The 17,639-nt window shown below is 36.2% G+C and overlaps 1 protein-coding gene across 8 annotated transcripts in view; it reads left to right on the top strand.

Annotated features, from left to right (window-relative positions):
* Positions 1 to 17,639, top strand: part of Sh (Potassium voltage-gated channel protein Shaker) — a 227,652-nt gene that overhangs the window by 91,852 nt on the left and 118,161 nt on the right. For 2 of the 8 annotated variants that reach the window (XM_069051465.1, XM_069051451.1), the window contains exon 1: positions 3,459 to 3,756. The exons of 4 other annotated variants lie outside the window; for them this stretch is intronic. In XM_069051465.1, coding sequence (XP_068907566.1) covers positions 3,677 to 3,756 — 80 coding nt within the window. In that variant the 5' untranslated portion in view covers positions 3,459 to 3,676. Of the gene's footprint in view, positions 1 to 3,458; positions 3,757 to 16,959; positions 17,055 to 17,639 lie in introns of those variants that run through there. 2 more of the 8 variants (XM_069051459.1, XM_069051444.1) reach the window with 1 other exon arrangement.

The raw sequence follows: 17,639 nt of genomic DNA, 5'->3' as shown, positions 1-17,639 counted from the left end.
CATTCCATGCATGGATAATCGTAAATGCATGTACCAGCTATTAATGCACGAATAATGAACGGGACACGTGCTCATTATTTAACACCGTACCAGATGGGGGTTGCGGCTGGTGTAGACAATGATATCAGGGATGAGTCTTGACAATGTGCCTTATGGGGGTGATCATGCAGCAAGTAATTAAAATTATTTGAAATGCAAAATAAAATTAATAGTAAAATGAAATGTAAGATAAGGTGACGACAAAAAAGAGCTTGAACAAAAACTAACTAAAACCTGAACAAAAATTTGTTTTTAGTCGTGGAAAAAGTGTAGTATTCTACTTATGCGTAATGGCTATTTTGGGCTCGGACGAATTACACCACTCGCCTTCGGCTCGTGACACAAAATCATCCTCACGAGTAATAGCCATCATTATCCGCTCATTGAACAATATACTATTAAAAGACAGTCGGTAATAAAGGAAAATTTTCCTTTTTATAGTTGAAATGATCGAAAGATGGATGTAAACGGCAAAACATCTTCATTAACAAGGAGAATGATAATTACTGTCGGAAAAAAAATTAACGTAAAATGTGGTTAACAGATTTAAGATGATTATTATGTTGTTGTTATGTAATGTGTGGGGCTCGTTGAATTATTCAATAATTTTGAGAGGATTACAAGAGATTAAGGATTTGTTTGTAAGGGTTTGTTCTCTCATTAAGTTAAAAAAAAAATATATGGAAAAAAATCAAATTGGTTTAGTGAGATCTTTCAAGTGTGTTTTCAATTTTTTTGGAGAAGAAATAATGCAAAATCAAAAGTAACAAACCAAGGTGGAAATTTCTAAATTTCTTTTTTTTTTGTAATGTAATGTAATCTGAAGTTAACTATGTAATTAAAAATCAATACAAAATTACGTTAAAGCTAATTGAAAGACTGAAAAAATCTTAAAACAAATGTTTTCCACCTTTCGTACTTACAGTAATAAATAAATATGAAATTACCAATCCGTCACATAAAACAAGCAAACGTAACTAAAACAAACAAAGTAATAAAACAAGACAAATCTGTTTCACGATTCATATTTTAAATAAACACATAATAAACAAGTGAAGAAACAGAGCAATTTCAGTTTGTAAACATTACTCTTATAAATAAAAGAAACCACAAAGAGGTAGTAAAAATGTAAAATAAAATTGCCATAACGTTAATAATGTTGACAAAATTGCACGGACAACAAATGGCAATTAAATGTGTTTAAAATGGAAATACAGGATGACTTTGAAAGTTGTGGACATATTTTAACCAGTGATAGAACTCCACAATAGGTAACGATTGAGCCAATAATGCCTTATCCAAATGTTGATATTTTTCGGGAAAAAGGGGGTAAACGTTTTTCAAAAAAAGTTTGGGAGCCACTGAATTTTATGAAAAAATCGGTCAAAAAGAAATCATAGTAGACTTTTTTTGTTGTCATTTAATTCAAAATTAAGTCACTTTGACAAGAACCTCAATTTAATTCACAATAAACACAATAAACCTGTAGAAAATCGATCTGGTGAAAGGTTTCCTCAAAGGATACTTCCCAATACACGAACCTTTGTAAACGTTGTGCAGTATCTTCACGATTTCGGTGACTTGGTCGTCAACGAGAAGATCTCATTTTAGTTGCGGAAGAAGAAATTCTTCGCGAAATTGAAAACCAGCCACGAACAAGTACTCATTCTGAATCGAGTTCGGCTTTTTTGAGAACGTCTTCTCACTTTGTTGTTTAAGCCTTTGTTGTTTTCTGAATGAGTTGCAGGCACTATGTTATCGTCACTTTACAAATTTGATCAAAAATTCATGATGAAACTAAAAAAACTTCAACGATAAAAACCAAACATAACCTCGAATGACAGAAAAACGTGGCATTTTAGGTTGCTCGTACGTCAAAACTGCCCGCCAAATTTGAAATTTTTCAACGGTTCCCAAACAAACTGAGTCCTTTGATTGTCTTGTAAACCATTAACATTTCTATAAGGCAAATTGCATTATTTTGCCTTCTTAACACGTACTACCTTAGGTTAAAATATCTGCACAACTTTCAAAATCAGACTGTATATCTAATCCTTCTGACAAGTAACATAAAAATGAGAAAAAAAATGAACAAATTCATTGTAAATAAGGGGAGGAATATTTATACATGTAGGATTTATTTCAATTTTCCTTTTATTTTTATAACGTATGTAATTAACTGTTTATCTTTCTGATAATTTAATTTAAAACGTTAAATTAAAAATAAACCCACGTCGGTTTCTTTATCGATTTAAATACGTTAACATTACGAATCCTTGCTTAGCTAATTTACCAACATTTTGGTCTGTTGATTGTTTCAGTATAATTAAGAGGAAATTACTCCAAAGGTGTGTTATTTACAGTTAATTTATACAGTTTATTGTGAAACTATGTAAATCTGAAAAATTTAAATCAAAATATATCTCTTTATAAAAACATGATTTTTATATTAAAATGTGGAAAATATATTTCTTGAAAAGTCAAGTTTTATTATTGTTCTAAATAATAGAAACAAGCACGACAATATGCTAAAATTAACTTTCTCTGCAATAATAATTAAGATGTTGAATAATTTATACAACACATAATTTACATTTGTTATATTTACCTTCTGGGATTACGTAATTATTAATAGGTCCAGTCAAATAAATTAAGTTATAACAAATTGTGTCCAGTCTTATTAAAGATAAATAAAAGACTGAATGAAACGTGGAAAATTTTAAAACAAACTTTCAATCAATTAAAAGTTGCTCAAGGTTTTATATGACTAATAATGATTTTGTTTCAGGTAAGTCCTGTCATTTCTACCACTAGAAAAGCACAAGAAAGAACACAATTAATCGTAAGTCAAACAATTAAATATTTTTATTTCGCACAAAACGAATGCTCTGTCTTTGCACCGTCGTTCTCCTCGGAGCCCATAAAGCTCTCGATAAGCTTGCCTATTTGCATAACCAATTGATATAAATAAAGTGTTAATCAAAAAGCTCTCGAAAGCGCTCCCGTTGTTGGGAACCTTTATCCTAAAAACGCGCAGTTCATCCATCGACCAACAGATGTCGCCACCGACTCGTCTATCCGACCTGCGAACCGATCGTCGAGCTTTGCAGGAATTCTGTCGGAAAGCTCGCTTACAGGATAACGGTAAACAAGCTCTTGCGGGATTTGATCGGGCGGCGGCGGGAAAATCGCTCCGCTCGCGGCTAATTCGAAATGGCGCGCTTTCCAAGTCAAAGCTCAGGACGAGCTTTCGGTCGATTTTTCGACTGGTGCATTTCGTCCGGTTCCAGTTTTTCGGCGATTTTTAATGAGAACAATAGCACTACGTGTAGGTATGTTATTATTAGTTGCGGCTAGTGAATCGTCTGGACTTAAGCGTCGCGACTTGGTCTAATTATAGTCGGAGTATCACACGATTCACGATAATCAAGACCTCTCTAGTGGTTAGAACCACTTTACAAGTGATTGGTAAAGTCGAGCTTTCGGCGATGGAACGAACCGTGTGACTTTCGCGCTTTTCGGCCGTGTTTTTGTTGGTTTGTACCTGTGGCGGCCATGTCGTGTTCGATGGTTTGTTCTGTGGTGTTTGTGGTAGTGTCGTGGTGTGCGTCCGGGGTTCTTGTTTGATCAGGATGTCATGGCCTATATTAGCACCGCCCATCACAGAAACCAACGGGCAGATCCGGGGCATCCACATTCATCGGTTCAGAAAAGAAGGTAGGAAAGGTAAATACCTTACCTTACCATTTTTTGAGCCGCGCAGAGCTTAGCAATCTCCACTATAATAGAACCACCAGTTGCCAGAATAAATATCAGCAGGATTTTTATATAACTTCCTGCCGTAGTTGGCCCGTTATTTGTAAAAATAACAACGGGCCGGTCTTGGGTTTTGTCGGAGGCCTTGGCGCCGTGGCATTTATGACCGTTCCGTCGATTTTTATCGTTCGGATTTCGGCAATTTTCAACAAAAACGTTTATTTTTCGACCAACTTGATTTCGAATAATTGAAGACGGCAGCTGCGAAACGATCCGGGACTGTTTACTTCTTCGCCACAATAATAAATCCGATATTTTGACTGTGCCGGGGGAATTTTGTTTGTTATTTTCCGGAACGGCTCGTACATTTTCGAATTTTTCGTTGCGTGAGAACACCTCGGGTTTGTTTAAAAATATCCGACCATTAACTCCCCGTTCGAGCAAATTGCGGCGATTAGGTGTAAATAAAAGATTTTATTGTTCGCTGCATTTTACGAGTCCTCTGCGTAATTTGGCCAAAGTTCTTCTTCTTGCCCTCGGCCTCGACTGCTGCCGGGTTATTTGGCCTTCTCACTCCTCTATTATTTTTTTCATTTTGAAGCGGACTACAATTCGAAGAGCACATTTGGAACCGGTCCAAGCCGACAAGTGGGTTATCAAAATAGCATTCATATTTGTTCGAATGATTAAACTTCTTATCTCGGCTCGGAGCGGCCGGACTTGAGATTCATTGGATTTTTGGCCCAGAGGTGACCAGCGCGAATTAATTTGGTTCGGTTTTCTGGTCCTGGGCGCATATTTCCTCGGCCAAAAACAAACTAACGTTCTACGGGCTCTAATGAAACTTTTGCCAACGTTGTTATACTTAGATAAAACCAACAATTTGTCAAGGTCTTCCTTAACAAAGACCCGCACAACGCTGCTCCGGCTCGGTGAGACCTCCATGCCTATTTAAAGAGCCTTCTTAATTGCTCTCCAAATTGTGGATTCGTAAATAAGTTCTGTTTTGCACAGTTTATTTTTTATTTAAATATTTTTTCTCTCCTGCCAGCCGTGGTAGACTATATTTTGTTCACAACAAAATTTTTTGAGTGAAATTAATTTTGGCTTCCTATTTGATTCTTGAAAGCTCACCCATTTCGGTAGTTATTTTCCTTAAAACACAGTTTGCAAGGTTAGTAGAGGTGTTGGATTTTCTCATGGGCTATGAGTCATATCTGCGCAGACGACGAATATCGGTCTCAAGTAGAGGCTACAAACCAACTCGAAAACATGGTCATTCGTTACGTTAGTGTCGTATATTTACATGTAAAGTAGTCGACGTTTTCACTTTTCATTTACAGATTTTTCACTGGTTTATTGCACCGCCTTCGCGCAGATATTTCCAAGGTCACAGCTCATGAGAAAATCCTCTAATCTTAAAATCGTAAATATCTATTTTTTTTCTTGCACTAATTTAAAGCTTCATTTCCAAAAGTTGCGATAAAGTTTAAAATTATTGTGTTATCCTGTAAATAATGCAGATTTTCGAGGAAACGTCAGTGAACGACTTAAGTGTTACCACTACAAAGAAGAGAGTGAAGTGCAGTTTCAGTGGGATTACTTAATTTTCAAGTGTATTTGTGTTGTTTAATGGTGAAGGTATGAAACAGAAAAATTGGGAGTGTTTTTACTTTGGGAGTTCCATCAAGCATCAATAGGTGAAGATATCAATGGTGATCTCTTAGATTCTGGATTTTATGGATGCTGCCTTGGATTCTTTTGTGGTAAAAATGGTAACACATTCGGATTGTCCTTGAAATCTGCATTATTATAGCATAACCCAATAATAATTTATTTTCATAATGAGAATAGTGAAATAAAATGGACATGAAAATTTGATTTGGGTTACACCTGGTGTATTACATATAAAATTATTATCTGTTAACTTAATCAAATTCAAAACTAAGAGCCAATAATAACAATAATAAGAGCTGTTTTTGCAAATAGGGAATTTAGAAAATCGACTAATTAAATTTCAAACAAGAGGCTGTTATGTTCTTTATTAAAATAATTTTCTTTATTATTAAGGGATGGTAATATTGTTTACAAGATCTGCTGCCAATTTTAAATGTATGGAGTATACTCAGTAAACCTGGATGATTCATTTTTTGAAATATGTAATTTACTGGAGTTATGGCAAAAACTTCTGAACGAATATTTTTAAGAAATAAAACGATTCTTTGTCATTTTGAAGATCTTGTTTTTGAAAGAAAGAATCTTTAAAGCGATAATATTATGTAACTTTTTCATTTATATACTTGTTTTGATCTTGAAATCCTTGCAGTAGTCACGTTTGAGGGTGGAATATATTTTGAAAGAATCATCTTTCCTTTTTTCTTTGGTAACAAATCTACCCAAAAGCATAACGTGAAGTAAATGTTTACCAACGTTGACTCTCTTCCTGGTCCTGCTGATCATTTTTAATACGTGTATGATCAAAATCAACTTCTTCCAAAAAAGTGCATTTAAATTGCAACGTTCGATGCCAATCTCTCTCCACTTTAATCCATGTAGAACCAGGGAAATGGAAAAGGAAGAAACTAAACTGTATTATTTGTAATATCGTACAGGGTTATTATTAATGATTGTCCCATCGCAGTTGGCGTTGGTGACGTAGTTGAATGTGCCGCAAGCCTCATAACATGAGTGAGACTAGTATCACCGATAGGTGGCGATACTGGTGGTAGTGGAAATCTGTCTACTAGTTTATCTAACGTTGCGAGGCTGGCGGTACATCAAAAATTTGTGTGGGTTTTCAACGCCAACTGCGATGGGACAATCATTTATAATTAATGAGTAATGACCCTGTAGAATACTTCATAAGAAATATTTTAAAAACATTTTTGACTACATTAATACTTCAACAGCAGCAGTAAGAAAACTTGACATGTCAAAGAAATTTTCTTTTGTTTCGACTCTCAGAAAATGAAATTTGTTTGTTAATTTTACCATCTTTCATTCATCGACGTTCTAAAAGCAGTTGACACTCTTCAATCCCTCCCAGCTAATCCTGTCGATTTTAAAATAATCACACTTTATATACATCGTTCCAGAATTGATTCCGCCTTATTAATAGATCGAAAAGATATTTTAAAAATAACCACACGAACTTGACCTCAACATTTCTCAAAAATGACGAATGATCCCGAACCGATGTAAATTGATAGGCTTCTGACGTGCAACGTCAAGAAACAAAATCCTGTTTGTCAAGAAAATTCCTCGACGACTCCAAAGAAATGTGCATTTTTCGTCGAGAGACATTTCCACGAATTCCACAAATTCTCCTGCATGCACTGTGACGTACCGATTTCGCAGCGGGTCGAGTAATAATAAATATTTCCGGTTTCACTTGAAATAGCAGAAATTTATTTTGAAATGAAGCAGATGGTCTTCGTATTTACTGCCGACTATTTAATCCGATGGTACGACGACGTTTCGCAAGCTCTTTAGTGTCCGAAATAAAAATTATTTTTAACGGAGTTTCCCAAACGAAAATCTAGGAAGCTTACGTTACGGTTGCGCAAGGCCACCGCAACGCAAGATCTCGCCCAATGAGAACGTCTCTGACGTCGGTTTCAACCACTCAGCGAGTGGGTACGTCACGTGGCCCCGTCGATCGTTACCGTTATGCCCGACACTTTTCAATTCGGTTTTGGAATTAATGCGAATGCATTAATAAAGTGCATCCGGACTAAACAGCAACTCGATAATTTGTTCGCGTGATATTTGCATTAAAATTTATAAAATCAATTAATGTTGTCTGGTACTAAGTAGAGTGTGTCGTGAATGCGCACGTATGTATAATTCACACCGCATCGTTAGTTTATAATTATTGTTCGTAACGCCCTTTAAATGACCAACCCCCGCGACCAATAATTTATTAATCACAGACAGGTGGCCTTTCACGTGATTATATATTTCTCGTCCAGATTCCCTCTGATTGCAGACTGCACACACGATTGATTTGCCCATAGCAACAACGGCCTTGTCACGCAGTGCACCGCAATGTTTGGATTCGTGACATGCAATTTGTTTGTATGCTCACAGCTTAGACGCATTACATTTTGATATCATGGAATAAATTATTTATACGTCGCCACCATGGGTTTTAATTGCGCTGAAAGGGACTCGTGTGCTATTAGAATTTTTTTAATCCCATTCCCCACTGTGGTACTCGACATAGCCCCACGAATAACGAAATTCCTCCAGAATGACGTTTCGTCTGTTTGGTCCAATCAAAATATAATAAATATGTGGACTGGAACCATTTCAGCAATTGGGAAAGATTCGTTTTGGTACCCATTCACTACCTAGCACCTTCAAGCTAAGAGTTTTTTTCTAAAATTTGTTCAATTAATTACAAAATTATTATGAGAAGAGACTGTGAAATGTTTTTATCTTCAAGCGGTCGAAAATCGCGCCTTTGTGTATCTATATAAACGGTTGAAGTAGCTATTTTTTTGTAACCGGACTTGAAACACTTCAAATCCTAGGAGTTAAAACGGCTACAGGTGGTTTGACCTAGTCAAATATAAGCTCAGCATTTCTCGTGATTTATTTGGCAATAATTACACGAAATATTTTAGTTATTTAAGATATTGGTGTAAAAAGTTATCCTTTATTGCACGAACGGGTTTAAAATACGACCGAGGTACGAGAGAGTATTTTAAAGGATGTGAGTGCAACAAAGGAACTTTTTACACGTATTTCTTACAACATTTTATCTACGATCGATCGTGAGATAATCGCACCAGTTTCAACATAAATTTGTATAAAATAATTATCATTGATTCAATATTTTATGAATAACCAAAGTCGTTCGAGAACCACGTCGTTTAGCAACCTACTTCTAAACAATGCTTCCAACAAATTGTATTGTTGTATTCTGACAGTTCTGTGCCATAAAAGCGTGCACTAAAAGTTTTATGGCACGATTCCGTCAGTTCACTAGACGTCAACTTTGACAACGATTTTTAATGCAAAAAGTGCTTACTTTTTACAAGATCATAGATAAAATAATTGAATTATCCCTATTAAAAACAGCCTCTAAAAAAGCGAAATAATTAAATTATTACTCAATATTTAACCGGTGCCACTGTGCTGTAACACGAGTCGCTCATGTGCATGGATGACAGATGTGAAAATCAAAAATAAGAAGATGGCCGTTCAACGTTAAAAAGTAAACTTTAGACTTTAATAGACTTAGGTAATACCGGATGATTTTAAATGATTGTGACTTTTTTTCTTAAGTTGGGAACATTTTTCATAAATTATTTTGGCAAACTTGATACCTTAATCAACACATTGGCGTACGTATGTACGTCATTTTGACATTTTATGTATTAATAAATTGTGCCAAATAGGCGAGGACGCCTATGTTTATGTCAACGATCACATTAAAAAGCAGAATAGCCAACAATAATATTACCAACCTATGAAAAAAAGTCACAATCATTTAAAATCACCCGGTATTAGTGAACCTTCAAGTCCTAATAATATTGTAACAACAGAACTAGGAATTACTGGTGTCTTAAAATTTCATAATTGTAAGTTTGAAAATTGTCATTTTACTCTAACTGCAGTATGTCCGATTTTTTTGTGTGATTCACTTGAAGATAAAATACTATAGATCATTTAGAGTAAAAGGTAGGTCTTTTTGTGTTTCGCCCAGTTGCGACCTCGACTTCGTCTCGGTCTTCAATCTTTCAGCTTAGCACAAAAAGACTCACTTCTACTATTAATGAAAAAAATCTACTATTATCGTGCATGATAAGTCATTTTTTTAAATCAATCTTTCACACTTTTTGAGGTTTTTGTAGGTTATTTTTCACTGTCTTTGAAAACCAATCTAAATTACATTTTGTCATCGTATAAAACATATCCAGATATGAAGTCCATATCATCTAGGTGGACTAAAAGTAAAATATTATGTTGACAGTCACTAAAAAATTGCGTTCACAGTAATTTGTAATAAAATAAAAACAATAAAAAATCTAATTTATTTATTAATTTTCATCGTACATCATTGAAAATGAGTCCAGATGTTTTTCTTACTCGCCAGGATTGTTTTTAACACGGAATATCATTTTAACGTTTTCAATTTGCTTGTAAAATAAGCCAAAATGACATCTTCCGTCATTTTTTGGCATTTCTTTCCGTAATCCATCATATTCCATTTCGTACTTCTCCCTAGATTTTTTTTTTGATAAGTCTAATTATACCGCTTAAACCTCTTCGAGAATATCTTGCGGAACAATTTTCTCAGAATCTCCACCACCATTCATTCTTTAAAAAATCGTTAAAACGAGTCACATACAGCGAGGATAAAGTAAACCGTTTATAAAACGCAATCTTGATAACGGCAAGTGTGCTTACTCTGATACACTAAATTTGAGAAAGGTTAAATTTTAAGGGGTTTTAAACGAATTGTTTACTACCTATTTTCCAATTACTTTTAGTCCACAGGTTAGTTAAATTGTGTTTCTTTCCGTACATTTCAAAGTTTATTGTTTTTGCGATTTATCGTGATAAATATTTAATCTTAAAGTAATTTCAATGGCACACGGTTAATTTCTACGCAACTAATCTCAAAGAATATTTTCAACAAATTGTTGAAGGAAATGCATTCTTTTTACTAAAACATCTTTGTCTTAATATTTTACAACGCAATAAATCTGCGGGTTTCTTTAGAATCACTTAAAAAAATTCCAAACAAAAGTTCCTAGCTACGGAAAAATATGAAAGTAAGAAAGTTTTTAATTTTCGCTGAAAATTATTGTTAACTGGATAACTTTTCTCATTTTTAGCTTTTTAAGTCAACGTCTTTCTCTTTTTTGTCAAAGTGATATTTTCCATTTATTTCAAATAATAAAAACATTTATTTATCAAAAGTGTACAAGAAATAATACTTTCATTTAAGGAAAAATTAATAAGAAAAAATGAAGAGTTACAAAATAGTCATTAATCTTAATAGCTCTTTAATTTTTTCTTTAATTAATGAAAATATTATTGGACACTAAACATTTTTTGAATTAAAACAACGATTTATTTAAAATGAACGTAAATCCGGAACGTTATAGATGTGGATTATGGACTTGTCGTTGAGTTGGCACTACCAGCAAAAGTAACTAGGCGCGCCTATAAGGTATTTGGAATTTATGACAGTTCTCACTAACGTACAGTTCAATCATAAGTTTTAAGCGACCTTGAGTTTGACAATCCACATCTAAAACGTTTTTACCATAGGTGATGTTTTTCTAAGTTTGAGGTTATAAATAGCGTCAATGTCTAGTGCATTATTGCCAGATTTACTATTTTGCAATAGAAAAATACTCAGACATCGCGGGAAATTCAGCAACATGTTATGTTCATTTTGATAGGTCAGTATGTCAGGCACTTTAAGTGATTGCTGCAAAATATAAGAACAAATAGATATTGTATAGATGGATCACAATAATCTGTTAATTTCAGCAATTCAAAGTTAGACAGACAAAGTTTACAGATTAAATAATTAGCAGATATTCCCTACAAAGCTGGTTGGAAATGGTGGCACCTTCCTGTACGAAGCCGTGTTAAAGTAGTGTGATAAAATGTTTGACAAAGAAATACATTTAAATGTGCAGACTCAAATATTTTAACAGAATCGCATACTAACGAGGGTGGGTCATAATTTTCAACTCCTCTTAATTCACCTCTTAACAGATTTGAGCGGCGATGACTTATTCATCACCCGAATATAACGTTGAATTCACTCTCCAAGCCGGCACCAGCACGTTCAAAGCTTTTTATTTACCGAACAACACCTGTACCCCGTCTTATCATCTATGGATTTCTCCACGCCCCACATAAAAACCCAAGCTTTTCGCCCTCCATAATTGTCAGAGGTCGTCTCTTGTTATCCCATTTGTGCGGGACAGGCGATTGTCCTTTTGCGTTTTGATTGAATAGCGCGCTTCAATTTGCTGAGATAACATCAATGGCAATCCTCCTGCAAGCATCACCTCGTTGACCTTATCTCCGTTGTCGGCGGTAATCGATGTCGACGGACCTCCACCACAGATGCTTTCAAACCTTTCGAGCGGCGGTCGTGTCGATCCAGACTCTTCTCTTCGTTCTCTCCAAGGGGTTATCCGCGAAGGAGACAGACACAATCTCGAATGCATTTTCGCCCTAAACGTAACTGTGCCGTTGTTGAAATCGCAACTTAATTAAGATAAAGAGGAGAGACGCCGGCCTCTTTTCAGATTTATGACACTTTTTATAGTTTGGGTGGTCGAAGGGTATTATGAAAAATGTTCAGCTGCTGGATAAATAATGATAATGAATGTTTATCTGTCTTGATCACATCTGCCAAGTTTCAGCCATAATGTATCGAAAATCAATACGGTTTGAAGTGTCACCGATAAGACATGTTGGTGGACAACAATTTTTTACGATTGCTTCCAACATGTCCAAACAAATCCTTCTTGTGGCAATTTATTTAAGTGTTAAGTTTAAGCAGTCGCTAGTGCATTTAGACGCCTCTTATTTTTAGAGCAACTCTTTGGCAAAAATACGCAGGAACTGGTCTCTAAATTAGAATTAACGCAACATTTACTTGCACATATAATTATCTTCCTCAACACTATCTCTCTGTAAGCTGGAGCTAGATCTCTTGGTAATTAGTGCAAATGAACTACACCAATGAGAGACAAGAATCGATAGAAAATAAACCACGACTTATTTGAATGAGCTTATTTCGTACAAGGTAACAAGAAACAAATCAAGAGTGCTACCTCATCTTTTGTTTTAACAAAACGTCTTAGCTTGATCGTACACATAAGTATACTTGTTATATACCGTCGTTTTATTGGTTGCCTACCTCTCGAAAAGTCTATTATTAATTAATTAATTATTAACAATTAATTCTTATCTTCAATGGTAAAACCCATTTAACATTTATTTTGGGATAATTGTTGCTTACAATTACAGGAAACGGCCGTAAACTTTGAGGAAATCCAAAACTTTTTTTCAAGGTTAACAACTTTAAAATTGACGTTTGTTTAACATTTCACCAAAAAATCTGCTTACCAGTGGCGTCGCGTCTCGCAATAAAGCTGATAAATTACCCATTCTTACGAATGTAAAATGTCGCTCTTGTTTATTTTATAAATGTTCTCCATTATCACAAGTGTCTAAAATTCATGAGGCGTGATTTATTAGAAAGTAGCGTTTGAGACCACAAATTGTCTCTACACTGAACGCTTATTTGCACACGATTCCGCTACGACATGACCGATAATTTGCAACGCCTGCTCTGATTTGTTTTCTTTTTGATCGCTTTGTATTCCTTTCTACGCGTTTTCTAAGTGTTTCCATCGATAAAAATTAAATAAACTATTAGTTGTATTGTCGTTTGAATAATACATTGGAGATAATGATGTGGTCTGTAAAGTACTGTTTATAACTAGGTATTATGGGAATTCCATCAGAGGATCGCAGAACGCGGCATCTCCATTACATAATTTATACAAATGAGAATGTATTAATTTTGAATTTAATGTAAAATTCAACGGCGCAAATGAAGGGAACACTGTTTGGTGTGGTTGTCGAGATGATAGTTAACAAATCGTGAGCCAGTATAAATAATTAAGAAAATCCTGAATTGAGTGATTGATAATAGAGAAGCGTCAGTTATCTCTTAGCATTATTTATTTTCCCAAATAAAAAACTAAATGGTTAATGAGGTTCATGCGATGACGTCCACGTTCTGCGAGATTCTAATTTCGATTCGTCTTTCACGAAAGCGGGTTAAGATATTATTTCGCGGATATTTATACTCGAACTAGTCTAATTTCCTGGTAAGTGACGAAGAAAGATTTCACTTTGTAATTTGGGATTGGAAACTAGTCGGTGGTGGTTCAGGCCGGGCCTCGAATCCCCCAATCAGGACCCACATGGTGTTTTTCGCCGAGGAAAAAGTGTTTTCGTCGTCGAGATGCACACGATGCCTCACCAAATATTACATATTTGGCTGGTTAAAAGCCTTCCTTGCCGACTCGATGCCAACATATTCGGTGATTTACGACTGTGGTGCCGCAGGAAAGGGTAATATCGCAAGCAGGCCTTCGTCTTCTTACCGTAGATAGAATTGCAGGGGTGGGTCTATCTATTTTGAAGCATGACAAAAATTTCCAAGTAAATGTTCCTCGTGCAGGACAAAGTCTGGAGTCTCGGCAGCAGGAACAAAAACAGTTTTTATTTTTCCTGCTTGTAATTAGCATGAACGAGCCAGATTGTGACTTGAGATTGCATTTACGTGTGGCACGAGGAAAACTGAGACTGTCGGTTGAAAACAAGGAATTTTTTTAAAGCTTATGAAAAAATAATCAGACTGGAGACGTCAGATTTTTAGGTCGCGAAAAACTCCCTGTTTAAAATGCATTTAACGCTTCGGGGAAGTCGCCCCCGGAACAGCAGGTCCCGATTCGCGTTATGCTCAATTTAACGTAAAAGTAAATTATAGACGATATATATGTGAGGCACCTTTAGAATCTTAAGTAAAGCGGGGAAAGTGGCCGGGTGATATATTATAAATTTGCAAACGGGGGAGTAAGTTTCTTTCTGGAGAAAAGAACGGAAATAAAGCGAAGCGAAAGTTTTTCTCCGGGCATTAATTAATAAACTGGTCCGTTGCATTAAATTAAAAATGGGATATTTTTCTCGTCACAACAAAAATATCCCGTTTGGCATTTTCGAGTGATAATTTAATAGAACATTCATTTGTGCCATGACAGAGCTTTACGTCTCTGTATGCTGTGCTCTAGGTGGAAAATTGCGTAAAACTGATTAATCTGTTTAATTTTATTGAAACTGCATTATATAAATTCATCCAACAAAGTCGTAATCAATGGTAAAAACTAGTGTGGCATTGTTCTAGAAATTAATTAATGCATCGTTGACCTTTCATCGAATTTTCACCAAATCACATCGGCAGAATGGTTCAATAATTTTGCAGTAATTGTACAAAAATGATCTATTGAAACGCGAGTGTTTTGTACTTGAAACAAATTCCATTAGCTGAAAACATGTTCATATTTTTTTTTTACTTTTTATGGCGCTTTATTGATTTGATTGAATGTACTCCATATCTATCACGGTACAAAACCCAATTTTGTAATACAATTACACACCAACCTTTGATGATTTCGATTTTTTTTTTAACTCTTGATATGATTTGTCATCTTTTATTGCCCAGTTGCAACCTCGACTGCGTCTCGGTTTTCAATCTCTGGGCTTAGCACAAAAAGACTCACTTCTACTCTTAATGATATAATCGACTGCTGCATATGCTATATATGAATTAATTTTCTAAATTTATTACGTACGTGCAATTTTTATTCTCCACTTTTATTGATCCAGCGAATTTAATTTCTGTAGACTTCACGTAAATATTTTAATATCTTGTTCGTTTGTACGAAATATTCTCTTTTCGTGTTTGTTTGCAACTGCTAAATGCCAAAAACATTTATTTATCTTTCGCCCTTAATATAATTTGTAGCATCTCTGTTAAAACGATATTTTTTGCACATCCAGCGAAATATAATACATAATTTTAATTTAATTTGGTATTAATGTGAATTTCTACAATAACTGCGAGCGAGTGGTTTATTATCTTACTAACCAAAGAAGTGTTTACAGGACTTTCAATCAAAACGTTTCGCACGAGTTGGCAATAATTTTACCCAACGTGGTAAACGGTAAATTTAGAGAGTTATATTTTACATTGAATGTATCGTGTGTTCCACAAAAACTCACTCGCAGCAAGCCATGACAAAAATGAAGTATGTCTTAGTACCAGATGTGAAATGAACTACTAAAGTAAATTTATAGGTTATCTGTCACAACTCACAATATGATGAAAATTTATAAGTAACAAATGAACTACTTCCAATGATCCTAAAATCCACATGACCAGTCTATCTATCTCTATAGTCATGGCATACTGCGAGTGAGTTTTTATTGGAACACACGATATATTATGGGACCTCATAAATAAATTGTTTACCTGCGAATCACATTTGACGTTAATTTTCATTTTAATTAAATATCGGGAGACGAATTGCATCCAGTTTTGATTTTATTGCATGGCTTAATTAGCAGCGAGTTAACGAACGTACTTTCATTAACAGGAAACAAGTCATTGTCAAGTTCATGCTATTTGTTGCAATTGTTGCATAAAATAATTGACTCGTCAGATTGTTATTTTTTACTGAAACAAAAATTACAACTGCGTTTTGATTCCATTAAAAAATAAAAAAGATTCAACACTGGAGCGTTACTTTTCTCTTGGCCGATATAAGATAAAAATGGTGGTGAATTAGGTCGGTGTCCGCCTTGCCCCAAATAAAAATATTATCCCAGTGAAAAGGTGACACACATCGAAATCCCAGGCTGTCATTAGGATAAAAGGGGATTTTTCAGAGTCCACTCTTAAGATTAACAATAGGATAACGCGACCCCAAAGCAAATCCCGGTTTTTCCCTGGGCGGTGCGTACAAATCGCTTGCAAATTAAGTCACCACCATCTTATGTTTACTAATTGCCGCCAGCTTCTTACGCGGTCGGCTGCCCCCGTTCCGCCGCCACCCGCGTTCCTCAATTCAGCAGAAATTTCGACTTGTTTCCAAAGCCAACATCCGTATCGACGCGGGATTCTCGTTCCCGTGACGTCAACAGGAAAGAAAGGATGATCCTGAAAAGAAGTTAATTAGGTGGCGAAGTTGCTGAGCAAATTTGCAAGAAACTCGGCAAATATGAAGATGAATGGATCCGGTCCCTTTTGTTGGCTTCCAGTTCTTGAAGATGTGTCGATCGGTGGCGTGCGGAGGGGGCGGTTCAGGGTCGGCGGTAATGAAGCGTGTCCTTCCAAAAATAGGGTAATATTTCGCGTTATCCACCATCCATAAGCCGGAGGTGGCCTTAAAAATCGTGTGTACGCGAACGATCGGCCGCAGAGCTCAACATCGTACGGTAGGTTAGGGGGCCTTCGGCGGCGATCGATGGGCGGAGGCGGTGTCGGCGGTGGCGGCAGAGCCGGCGGAAAGCGCCCATGTCAGTGTGCGGCGGGCACTCGGGCCGATGGGAGGCCCGGCAGATATGCCCAGAGCTCGCGTTACCCTCGAAGCTGAGGCCAACAGTCTCTACCAGCCGCGCAGACATCGCCGCCTTCGCCGCAGGTACCGCTGCCTTGGGCCACAGCCAACCCAGCTTTCAGTGTGTCTTTCAGTCTGTGTACCGCCAGTCAGCAGCATCCACCGTACCACCAGCACCACAGCCGCTTCTTCACCCCCGCGCCATACACCCCCCACGGCCCCATCCACGTGTGTTGCTCTACAACATGCACTCCCGTTCATCGCTACATTATACGTCGAAATGCTCGTGATATCATAGAGGCTTTACGTTTTCGTTTTTAGAATTTGGTATGTCCGGCCTGCTTAAGCGACTTGATGGCGTTCTTGTTTTCATTTTTCATTTGTCATGCTTCATGTCGCGGAGAAATCCACATCACTGCGCTTCTTGTCCCATTTATTGTCAAAAAAAAAATTCACTGTGTTTTTTCAAAATAAATGCGTCACACCGGCTTTGCTTACTCAAATAAATCACACGATTTTGTGTTTTATGTGGGGAAGGGGTGCGAAATGTCCGACCAATGATAGATACAAGATTAATGACCTAAATGTCAAGCGGTTTGGGAGCCAATTTAAAATCTCCACTTTCAAACGGAAAAGATCACCCCAATAATTGACAACCCTCACAATTTG

Source organism: Tenebrio molitor, chromosome 1 (genome assembly GCF_963966145.1).
Source record: "Tenebrio molitor chromosome 1, icTenMoli1.1, whole genome shotgun sequence".
NCBI classification, from domain to species: Eukaryota; Metazoa; Arthropoda; class Insecta; order Coleoptera; family Tenebrionidae; genus Tenebrio; species Tenebrio molitor.
Note: the sequence above shows the minus strand (reverse complement) of the source record. Positions and strands in the feature narration are given on the sequence as shown.